The 13,185-nt window shown below is 32.6% G+C and overlaps 1 protein-coding gene across 4 annotated transcripts in view; it reads left to right on the forward strand.

The window, feature by feature from the left end:
• The first annotated feature begins 1,661 nt into the window (after positions 1–1,661).
• The window catches only part of LOC126853199 (A disintegrin and metalloproteinase with thrombospondin motifs 8), a 39,060-nt gene continuing 27,536 nt past the window's right edge, over positions 1,662–13,185 (forward strand). For 2 of the 4 annotated variants that reach the window (XM_050598753.1, XM_050598754.1), the window contains exons 1-2: positions 1,671–2,097; positions 6,404–7,628. In XM_050598753.1, coding sequence (XP_050454710.1) covers positions 7,367–7,628 — 262 coding nt within the window. In that variant the 5' untranslated portion in view covers positions 1,671–2,097; positions 6,404–7,366. Of the gene's footprint in view, positions 2,098–6,403; positions 7,629–13,185 lie in introns of all 4 variants that reach the window. The other 2 variants (XM_050598756.1, XM_050598755.1) reach the window with 2 other exon arrangements.

The following is a 13,185-nucleotide window of genomic DNA, read 5'->3' on the forward strand; positions in this document are numbered from 1 at the left end:
TTTATTGTTGTTACCATTTTTAACCAGATTACTGTCGATATAATTGCTTATTTAGTTTTGGAAAGACATTAAACTCATATCAGACGACTGAATATTGAATACTGCATATTAAAGATTGAAATTTGACTCATTGGGACAAAAAGAGCAAAAAATACCTTTTTTTGATTGATCAAATTTCAATTATCAATTTTAATCTTCAATGAATAGTCTGTGTGATGTTTCGATTAAACAATCAGGATAAAAAGAGTTAAGATTTCTTTATCTTGATCATTTAATGCAACATTTTGTAGCATCTCCAGCGTCCCCCCAGCATAATTTTTCTCAACATTAAAAAATTAACAGGGAAAAATTAATTAATCTAAACTTTAGCAATATGCACACATATACACGCACACATTATTGATATTTAAAAGAAAATAGAGTAAAATATATAGAATATATAGAAGCGTCATATTATAATGCCTTTAACTTTTGAAAAGATATTAATATACATGGCTAGAAATTTTCACGTCAAGCGCATCGCGTCTAAATATTTGTTTGTCATGTGTGATCATAATTTCTAAAGTGTATTTAAAGCTAAATTTTTATTCATTTAATATTATATTTATTATTTATTTTTCAAATTTGTATTTGATTTGTCAAATGTTTAAAAATGTTAAATTGTCAGACAAAATTATGCGAGAGAGGCATAAATATCAAATATAATTTTGTTTTTGTTCTTTTCAAACAAATCTGGATATTATGAAACAAGTAATCATACATCACAGCTGAATGTGAAAAAAAAAATTTTTAAGATGATTTTGTCATAAACATTTTTCTAAATTTTCGCTACATCATTTTCTCGTACATACATATTCATCAGCATGCAGCAAAAAAATATTGAAATTTCGCGGTAAATATCTATATCGAATGGTGTGTGCATATATATATATACTTGAAGCCAGCTTCAGTCGGTGCACATGAGTAAATGGGAAATCGGGACCAGGGACCAAGACCGAAACCGAAATTCAGGAGGATCGTTGGTCGTTACCTCGCGTCTTGCGTTAATTATCGTCGTCACGTCATCGTGTAAAATTGTTACCTCGTTTTATGTAAAATTCGTTCAAGTTTGCGCTCGCGGCGTTAGCGAGCTCTAATTTACATTTTGTATATATTTCAAATCGTAGAAATCATCTATCTGGTTGAAAGAAAAAAATGTCTCTTTTTTTTTTTTTGAGTGCAACGATTTTATACATGCAGCGTTATTATCGTGAGTACGGTAAGTAAATTTTCAGAATATAGAATATAAGATTGTAAAAAGGTCCGCGTTTTTAAAGAAAGCTATATTGTAGTATATATTTATCAGATGCGTGTTTGATGTAGTGTTAAACAAAAATGTTAAACAGAATAATTTCAGTAATGAATATGAATAATATTGATTAATGTATATTTGGCGCGTTCTTAACAAAAGATATATATTTTTGCAGTAGGTGAAATCGCGATACGTGTCAAACATTGCTATAGATGATAGGTGGTAACAGAATACGGAATAATATAACAGGCTATATGCGACTGCGAGATCGTTGCCCACTGTTCACATTGTTGCATTTGCTGCCTGCGCTGCTGCGCTGCGTGCCTGCTCAGCCTGCCGCCAGTGCCGCCTGCTGGCCTGCTGCCGTGATGGATGGTGAGTATACGGTGGGAGTGGGGTGTGGGTCGTGTGGTGGGGCGTAGGTCGCGGGGAATTTGGCGCTTCGAGCAGTTTGGTACGTGGGATAAGTGATGAGACTGGAACTGTGTGACTGTGTGACTGTGAGAGTGTGGTGGGACCGATTTCAGATTCAGTCGGTGCGTGCGAGCGGGTCAGATCGGTTGTTGGATCACGTCGATCATCGTTTATCATGCTTTCCGACTCTCCGCGCGTTTCTTTCGTTTTTCTGCACGCGCGGACGTATTTTTGATATCGTCGTCTTTAGGGTGTATAATCGTTTCAATAATAGCGTGCACGTAAATACGTCAATTTGTTTATCGCAGAGTTTTGCCGAGTTTGTTTGTGCGCGCGCGCAACATATTCCATTAGCCAACATGTTCCGATTTGCATCTTTTTGGGACTGTGCGGTAAGTGTATTTTATATTACAACGCGCCATGACGTGTATGATATTTTTACTTATGTGATATCGCGAATAGCGAAAATGTTAGGAATAGGCGTCATGTTATTCTTGCCACCGTGTATTATGTCGCATTAGGTAGAACTATTTTCCCTTTTCCTTCTCTCCTCCTCCCCTTTCTCCCCCTTGCACCCCGCCCGAGAAGCAACTATTGCCCGTGAAAATGAGTGGTTGCTACCGACACCGACGCGTTACGCAATATTTAAATTTGTATTTTTAGGCTTAGAGTGAGACTGTATCGCGTGTGCGCGCGCGCATGCCGCGCCGTACAATCCACCAATTTATTCTCAAAGCGTAAGAAAATTCCGATTCTTTTCAAAGACGCCCTATTTATACACGTTAAAAAGTTAGGAGACAAACTTTGTAATTTCCGTCTTCATTTTCTTTCATCTTTGAGAAAATTCTTTTCATTTCTTTCATCAAGATGGCTCAACATCGGTCTCGATGTAGCATTTATAAAAGACGATTGGAAAAGTAAATTCCTCAATTGATATTTCGCATAAATTTGAAGTATTCTCTCCGATCGTTGTATCTGTTTTTTTTTTTTCTCCAGTAGCACAAGTTGAGTACAATTCTTTCACTGGAGTTAGAGTTATCGGTGACTATCGCTCACAACCATTTGCATTAAACAAAGATTTGAAGTCAATGTTTGTAGCGATAGCGATACGTGACAAGGCAGGTGGAAAGAAATGTGTGTGTGTGTGTGTGTGTATCTACAGGTAAATTTATACAAGTTTAAAATCAGATTGTACGTACAAGTTGAAAATGCACACTACCGGTTTTCATCTAGTTACATTCCTCGCCTCGCCATTCCTCATTCGATCCTGCGCGCACCAGTTGGGGTGGGGAGAGGGGCAGGGAGGTAAAATCTCATTAGTCAACTCTTAAAGTTGACAATAAGCTCGATTCAAATTAATATCCATAAAATCCGTATTAATGCAAAACTAAACTATGCGGGAACTGCGAGAAAACACCAAGTAATTTACATAGAAATACGCATAATTATATGTATATATATTATATATACATATAGAGGATGTCTGGAATCGGTCGCATCATCCGTCGTGTACAAGTAGAGCAAATAAAATTGAGAAGAAAAATCTTGACCATTTTTTTCCATAACGCTTAATAAAAAAAGTTATTACTGAGTGAAGTCTGACCTATCATCGTCGATCTTTAGCTGGGCGCACGTCGGTGAGCAGCGCTGTAACAGCTGAACGCTCTCGCACTACCAGGCGCACAGTTCCCGGACGTGCGCCCGGCTAAAGATCGGCAATCATAAGTCAGACTTCACTCAATAATAACTTTTGTATTAAGCGTTATAGAAAAAAATGGTATAGAATTTTTTTTTTCTCAATTGTTATCTGCTCTATCTGCACACGATAGGTGGTGCGACCGACTCCGGACACCCTCTGTGTGTGTGTGTGTGTGTGTGTGTGTGTGTGTGTGTGTGTGTGTGTGTGTGTGTGTGTGTGTGTGTATGGGTGTGTGTGTATGGGTGTGTGTGTGCGTGCGTGTGTGTGTATGTGTACCAAACTTTCTTCTTTTCTTCCCACCGATATATGCATACGGATTGATAGTGACAATAAATATTGTTGGATGAAACTTATTTCGCAATCAGTATCAATAGATTATGATTCGTGTGCCAACAATCAAGTCTTATTTATAATTAATCGCCGTCAAATGTGTTGTGAGCGTTTACATTTCAAAAAATTGACACGCGCGAAGAAAGTTATTTCTTTTTATACAATTTAATTTCATTATATTATCTTATACACATCTTATACGTATATATTAATGTAAATAATGCTTTTTACTTTGTCTATGCGACAAAGATTTTCACAAAGCATACCGTTTCTTTCTCTTTTTTCAATAAATACTAAATTAAATCCATCTTTAAATGTTTCTTTTTAACTTTAATTCATTCTATTAGGATAGATTTATCAGATTGATAGTGTAAAAATGAACAAAGAGATTTGTCTATTCGGTATTGATTTTTGCCGACAGCTGTGAATTAATCTTGATATGGCAAAGTTTTGATAAGGAATACGAAATGTTAATTTTACAGTCTGCAGAGCATTGCAAGGCTACGTGATTTCCATCATCAAGTTTTTGATCAAAATACTTGAAGAAATTTCGATGTACGAATGAGATCTAGACACGAGCGATAACGATTTAAATCAAATTGCATTAACGTCAATGTCCATTGATTGTAATAAAAACAAGAATTGTGTTGTGAAGGAGTCTTTCGTTTTCTTTAATGTAAATGGTTTTGTGTAGCGTGAATACATCGTGATAGAATAATTTCGAACATGTAATTGCCAAATTCTATTTTATTGTAGAAAAAATATGCGTGCATAGAGAAACAGCTGTATTATATTAAATTTACGAATTTAGAAAAAAAACGAATACATTAAATATATTGTTTTTTTGTTTCACACATATAAATATAGATAAATATAATTTTACAGATTTATGTATACACATGCACGCGCATATTGTATACAAAATATATATAATTTATGCAATTGTACAACGTAGATTAAAGTTTTTTTTTCGATACTTTCTAAGAATTCTACAAAAAAATATTATCAAATTATTCATGTTATAATTGTCAAACATGAAAATGCGTTAATAAGGACAAGTAATTTGTCAATATACGATATACGTTTGTTTCTCTGACCCTTTTTTCTTTTTTTCTTTAGTTATTGCGTGAAAATACTATAAATCGATAAATAAAAAATTTTCTTACAAATTTTCTTACAAATATATATTTATTGTCAGATATGTGCATGGTATTACAATATTATTATATTATATATATGCAGTATTGTTGATCAAATTGACGAAGAAAATAATTATATTGCAAAAGTATTGTATTTGCATCTGTATTGCACCTCAAAAAAAGAAGGTAGCTATATTACGTACTATTATATATATATATATATATATATATATATATATATATATATATATACATAGTGCGGATTTTATGAAATTTCGAAACAAAGATTTATCGATTGTCTAATCGATTGATCAAACTTGGTGCGTGTGATACGTGACGAGAATAATTTGACCCAGACCTTAACATATTTCCGAGGTCGAAGTATAGCCACGCACCAAGCAACTTTTATATGTATCTGATTCTCCCTCAACCTTGATGCTGCGAAAATTTAAGCTTCTTCTTCTTCTAAAACTTTCTGATATTTCACTAGAAATATCATTTGCCTAAAAAGAGATTCCATAAATAAAAAATTATATTTATTTATGTTGCGTTTGCTTGGCTTTAAATGTTTAGCTTTACTTCACTTTAATTTATAAGTTTCTTCCAAATATTCAGCACTCGACGAAAATTATTATCTTTCCAAGAAATAGAGACCTTTTTATACATGATATAAAAAAAGACTAGAGAAAAATTATAAAATTATATGTTCGTACATTTTTCAAAAACTAATCATGTATTTTGAGCTCGTTACACATTTATGAGATACAATTTAATAATGATAAAATTTAATGTGCAGACTTTCTCAGATAAACCTTTTAACTAGATCTCCTAATAAACATAGAATTATTTTTAGCCGTTCTGTAAGAAAAATAGTATTTCAATAGTATTTATATTATATTTGTTTTACACATTTTCCTTCCAATTGACTCTAGAATAAATTCGGGAGTTATGCTTGATTAATATTACGAATAAAATTTGTTAGTTTTCTCGTGAGAAATTTTATTGTTACTTACAATTGTGTGTTGGATATATTTATGTAGAAAAGGATCAATCATTTCTTTTTTTTTAGATTTATATATTGTAAAATAGTAAATAAATATATTGTAAAATAGTAAATAAATATATTGTAAAATATTAAATACGCATGTGTTACACATAATATGTATAATCAAGTTTCTCACAGAGAAAGTAATTACCATATATCAGAAAATAATTATTTTATATCTTAGATACATTATAAAGTTGCTATCTCTGAAAACTGATTAGATTTAATTTATTTTACTTTAGAGAGATTATTATGGAACTTTATTGTCAATCTTTTTCTAAAATTGCTAAATGTAAAATCTGAAAAATTGCATTTTCGACACAATACAGTTTCTTTTTGATATAATAACAATTTTGAACAATAGAAATTTTATTTGTGGCAAAATTGTGTAGTTTTATTTATAATTTTATTTAACGAATATGACACCATTTTTTTATCGATCTAATTGTTGATTCGTTTGTAAAGAATCGTTTATTTGATTTTAGGAGAGTGTCGCGCTTAGCAGCTGAAGCAAGATTGAATCATACAGCGCGGATAAATTTCAGTTGCAAATTTTGTCAAATCGCGCTCTATGTGAAAACTGAAGGTTTCGATCATCTCAATCGTCGTCATCATCATCATCATCATCATCATCATCGTCGTTGTTGTCGTCGTCGTCGTCGTCGTCGCCGTCGCCGTCATCATCAGCATCATCATTTCTATCGATGTGTTTTCGCCGCTCCTTGACTTGATTGGAAATGTTTCTCGCGCGATCCTCGAGAGAAGGAACGCGAAAAAGTTGGCGCGATAAACGTAAGCTTTCAGCTGCGTAAAGACGCGAAATGCGAAATGAGTAAGAAGAACGATTAAATTGATTAAAACAACTAAATTGAAACACGTTAGACGTTAGACAAACAATGATATCCGCTCTATTCGAGGATAATCGTGATTTAGGTACGAGCGGCGCGATGCATTTCAACTTTTTCAGCCGGCTATTTTCCTAGTAACGCACGCACTCTCATCACGCACAAGCACAAGCGGTATAGTCGAAGTTATTTGAGAAAGATAGGCGAGATATTTCCGCGCGTTCTTTAATGGACGCTACGTCGATCCTAGTTGCATTCTGTCGACGAGACGTCTGCGAAGAAAACAAGATTCGAAAGGAGGTAGAGGAGAGACCTTGAGAGACCTCTCTGCGGAGGGTTTTATGGATATATGTACGAAGATACCGGCACGAATACCTCAAAATATGCGTTCGCGCGCGCGCGCGCGCGCGCGCGAAATCTCTGCAGTCTGACAACGCGATTTTCATGGAATGATGAATTGATTCGCTCGAATAATGTGTAACGCGATGAGATTGATGCGGAATCGATCTCTCGATAAATACATATACATATTAGTGATCACTTTCGAGAGCGCGAGAAAACGCTGAATACGTTTAGAACGAAAATAGATGTGCGTGTGCATCAATGGGAATTGCAGATATGTCGCGAATTTCAAATCGTATCGCCACAATTAGCGCGGCCCTCGGCATCGTTTTACTCGTCATATTGCTAGTAATCTTGTGGTCGAATGTGCGCAACGTAGACAGGATCGGAGATGTTGGCCGAATGCAGAACGATTCAATGGTCGATCGCTTCGTCGTCGATGAAGCGCGAGAGAAGCGGATCGACGGTGTTGCATGGATTACTACAACATTGGACTCGATCGAGCAGAATTTTACAAACGAGGGTGAGTCTCGCTTCTGTTTCTTTTGTTTCTTTATTTACTTGATAATTTTTATAAAAACAAATTTCATTTCAATTCAAATTTCAAACATGCGAAAATACAAGATACAGTTACAGGTTGTAATGCGTGACATGTATCCATCCAAGATATCTGAAGGATTCATAAATACAAATATAATAATCGACAAGTAATAAAACTGATTTAGAAAAGGCAAGAGAAAGGCAAATGAATGTGCGTGAAAAATTGCAACTGCTTATAGGCGTACAACGAGCCATATGTAATAATGTCTAAATTTGTCGCATTCGTAAAAAAAAATACATCTCGTCATTTACCGTATATACGCACGCGTTTCCATGATCTATGATGAAATGACTCGAGAGAAACGAAGAATACCGTGAAGAATATATAAATATTGGTTCTATTTTATTTTATTCCACAGCTGTTTTATGTATTTTGATAATCTTGTTAACTTTTTTTAATAAAAAGAATTCAACTGTTGAAATATATATATATAAAGGACATTTTAACATATTCTCAATTATATAAAACGAAACTTTCTCATTCAAAAATAAAAAATTACAATGAGAAGTGTCTAATGAAAGCAGTCGACAACATAAAATTTCAAGTGTTATAGTAAAAAAGGAAGAAATTATTAAAAAGTAAAATACAAAATGTAAAATAAAAAAATCTGATTTATCCGGATAAACTAGGTATAAAGTAGGTACAAATTACGTATAAAGTAGGTTTAATTTCATGATAAAGAAATTTTAATATAATTTGATAGAATTTATTTTATGCGGAGTTTTTTCGGACATTACGCACGCACACATTGTTTAAACGGATATTGCGTCCACAATTTCTAATTAAAATTTTTTAGTTAAAATTCAAATATCCGATTGTCATGAAATTCTATCTTGCTTCTTTTCCAAGCAAACGTTCCAAGAAGCGGTATCATTGCAACAAGATAGATAGACATACGTTTTCGCGAATTTGCCGGCAAGCTTGCACATGAAACGCATACAACGCATAAACGGGATTACTTTGCGCGCGCGCGCGAGAGAGAGAGAGAGAGAGTGAGAGTGAGCGAGCGTGTTGATAAAACGTATCTTCTTCGCACAACCACATTGGCAGCATGACACATAAACATTGCGCCTACGCGAGTATAGACGGATAGAAAGACGAACGCTCGATGTGAGTGATATGCAGCTCAGAAAAGAGAAGTGAGGAGAAACGTTGGTGTAACTTAAAAGTGCAACCGCGTGCGAGCAGTGAACGCTACTAAAAGTGCGTACGTCGTGAAGGCTCGTGTTTCTGTCACAGTCAGCAGTCACGGACATCACGCGTTTAACGAAGCACAACGTTGTCTTCGGAAAATATCTTTTGCCGCGTTTGCATTTGTTTTCAACTTTTTATCGACGAGTGATTCGATGATTGTATGATTTCACAAGTAAGAATAAAATTTTGTTAAATTTAAAGATCGTCCGAAACCGATACAAACTTAAAGATGTAATAATTCTTATACGAAACGCACGAAAAGGCAAATGTAAATGTTACAAATATTATGCATAATTTTTTGTATATACATATTTATGATCGATTTTGTAATTTCACTCAGATATATATTTTGTGTGTGATTACAAACGTCCTTTTCCGAGTTCCATTATTGGTTGCTCTTGGACTACGCTCTCAGGTATTGCGTGTTGTTTAAGAAAAACCTTGATTGTTAATCCATGTTAATTTACGCGAAGCAGTAATATTGAAGCAGAAACATGCGTTTCTTCGTAACAAGTAGTAACGAATATATATGTAATTAATTTTTTTAAAGCGAGTTTCTGCATATTGTTTTCTTCAAGTCATCGTGTTACCTCAGTAAATTCTGAGTAGTTTGATACGATATCGTAAATCGATTTATATAAATTTTATTTATATAAATCGATTCCTTAGATTTATAATATACTTTGAAATAATGTGTTATCTAAATTTGCAATAAATTTATCTAGGAGAAAGAATAATGATAAAATACAATACATATATTGTATATGTATGTGTATATGTTATGTACACACACACACACACACACACACACACACACACACACACACGACGTCAATAAATATATGTGTATCTCATCTTTAAAATCATCTATGGTGGTTTGCCATCTCTCTCTAAGATGAAGATGTTTATTCGAAAACGTCATACTTTTATAAATATTTTTTGCTTTTCAAAAAATGTTTTTGTGTAGTAAAAAAATCAATATTAAATTAATCAAAGAAACTCTTTGTATACAAAAGATAATTCGTCCAGTCTATTTGACGTATTTTCATATTATTTATCGTAAATATTGTATTTGACATATTTTGTATATTTAAGTAAGTTAAAAATTATAAAGAATAATCAAAATTAGCTTTGTCAATTTTTTCCGATAAATGAGGAAAAATTCTTTCTTTGCCTGTGGTAGGCCGACACAAAAATCGCTTAAATATATTATTGTATAAATAAGTAGATAAATTAACAACATATTGCATCTTTTTTATCGACACTTGCAGAACCGAGTGATTTGAAGCGCTTGAAAAAAAGTTTACTTTGGAGGTTTTATTTTGTCAGTGAAATCGCGAATGTATAGGATACGATATTGCTGCCAGGCGACCATGCATCTTGTCTGTAAACATCTCAACCAACTTGCAGAACTCACATCACTATGCCTCGTTACAGGATATATCAGTCGGTCCAGCTGTAATTTATGAGCGAGATCATTTGGGTTAAAATAGTCAGAGCCAGCTGGCATTCGGAATGATACAATAACATTCAATGATCTTGAACCAATATCGTATCAATTGCGCCATTTGTGATTTTACATTATTATTACGTTGTATTAACCCGTTTTGAATGTTTTATGTTTTTTTACTTTTAATAGAATTTAGTTTGACCTTTTGGAGAATTTTGATTTATGGTTTTGCTCGCGTTTTATCAACATAAATTTCATCAAGTTTTTCTTTAAATATAGCTTCCATTAGGTTCTTTGAAAATAAAAAGAAAATACATGTATGAATACAAGATATATGAAATACATTCTCTTTTATATCATTCCCGCACATTTTTTTCATGATTTTAAAATTATTTTTAGTATTTCTCAAATAGAAACTTTTCTTTAATTTATGATATATGCAAGATCCATTTTAACTTTTTATCATTATGCATACACTTTTAAAGATTATTGTAAAGAAAAATTTCAAAGACTTACATCTCGGACGTTTCCACACAGGCTCATATTTCGATACTGTAATTAAATGGCAACATATGCGAGACACTATAAAAGATCTTTCTCCTACGAACACAGTATCCTCCTTGTGAAAGAGGAAGACGAGAAAGTCTTCTCAGTGTCACTCAGCATAGTCGAGACGCGGTCGAAGCATAAACGTTTATGCGAGAGTAACGGTTCGACAGTATACATATAATGAGAATGGCTCTTTTATATTAAAAAGACTATGTTATATATATATCCAAGCGCTGCAATTCAACAACATATGATACGGAACTAGTTGTAGGTTGTTGATTTGCCTTGTTGATAATTTTGAAAAATAATTTCTTCAACTTCCGCGCGGTAGTAAGAGACTAATAGGAGAGATCTAAAAGAGAATCAATCTAACTTTAATGGACATTAAACGAATTTATGATGCTTTTTACCTAGATAATGCGTGAAAAAAACATAAAGTACGAAAAATATATAATACAAGTAGAATCGCGCGTAGGCTGCGTATATAGTTTGTACCGAAAATCAAACTTGTTTTCATTAATGTTAGAAATAAAAAGATAGAGAAGCTTTTAAACAGCATATCAAATAAAACCTAATTTCTGACGAGTATTTCAAATGATTGATTATTGATTCAGATTTTTCTTCATGATTGCAAATATGTGATTACATATGCTCGCGTTTTACCAACATAACATCGCGAACTTGGCGTGCACGCGCGCGTGCATAAATTCACATATAGATTCACATAGGTTCATTTATAATTTATAGTATTATTAAAATAAAAAAAAAAAAACTACGTTATATATTCGTTTTATTATTATACATTATTATTATTTCAACTCTCAATCAACCAGTCAAGAAAATTATCGGTTAGGTTAGATTAGTCGAAATCTCGAAAAATAAGTACATTTTCTAGATTTTTTGCGCAAAACGACTTGATAAAAATTTTTTATGAAAACATTAATACCATATTATTGAGGAGGTAAATAAAAGTTTTCAGCTTAAGAAACATTTTTTTTCAAGAATTATGCGAATATTTGCAGATTTATATTTTCATGCACAATGTAGATGAAAACTCTGCCTACGTTCGACGGATTGACTTCAAATTTTATATGCGAATTCTTAATAAAATTCCACATCTGCTAACGAAACTTTTTTCAATCCAATTCCCCATTTTTTTGTTATAAACAAAGAAAAGATGGATTTCTTTTTTTTAATGAAACTTTTTCAACACGTCAATTTTGTTTATTTTTTAGAATTTTGAAAAAAATGCTTGAATAGCAGATTAGCTATTAATATGTTTAATAAAAACAGAACTTGTATTTTTGATTTCAAATATGATAAACGAACATTTTCATGCACACGATAAAACTGGAATCTAATATTCGCATAACTTAATAAAAAAAAAAATTTTTTAAGCTGAAAATTTTTATTTTAGTAGTTAATAGTATTGTATTAATATCGTAAAAAAATAAAAATATAAAAAAATTTTATCAAGTCATTGAGCTTGTAAAAAAATCTAAGAAATATACTCATTTTTCGAAGTTTCAAACAGATATGTCCCCTTAATGAAAACAATCGAGCGTTTTGATAAACCTGGAGCAATCTGACTTGATATTCGCATTTCTTGTTGTTATTTTCATTGAAATGAATACATAATTTAGCCAATGTGCTATTGCGTATATTGATTGCTGTTTGGAATGGCTTTGGAGTGTCACAAGTAGATTCATTATGTGTCTTTTGCTGTATTAGGTAGAGTGTAAGATAGCGAAAAGTAGTTTAGTGATATTTAATTTTTTCTTATACATAAATGTAAGAAATAATAATAGAGTAATTATGAAATATCTTGTTCTCTTTTATCTTATTTTTGTGATAACATATATTATATATTTTCTTTTATCCATATTTAAAAGATATTTACGGTTACCAACACCCGTTATTCGTACATTTAGTTTGAAAATGGAACGAAAATTGTTGTTATTATTTACTATTAGCGAAATTTCTTTTGTAGAAATCTCAGTGCGCAAAACAAATGTGTTGTTTGGAACGATAGTGCCGTCGGGCACGTTTTCTGCAGTATTTTCAGAAATATTATGCTTTGTAAGATGAATCTTAAGTTCAGGAAGTTGAAACGGATAGTTACTCCATTTATTCCATTTGCAATTTCGACAAACTGTATCGTACAGCAAGAAAATCTATTATGTGACGTGCTAAAGATGTAAACATTTTAACGCATTGGATTTTTAGCTATGTATTTTACGATGTTAAACATCCTTTTGTATAGTTTTAATCGTATTTTATGTATTT

Source organism: Cataglyphis hispanica, chromosome 11, assembly GCF_021464435.1.
Source record: "Cataglyphis hispanica isolate Lineage 1 chromosome 11, ULB_Chis1_1.0, whole genome shotgun sequence".
Lineage (NCBI taxonomy): Eukaryota > Metazoa > Arthropoda > Insecta > Hymenoptera > Formicidae > Cataglyphis > Cataglyphis hispanica.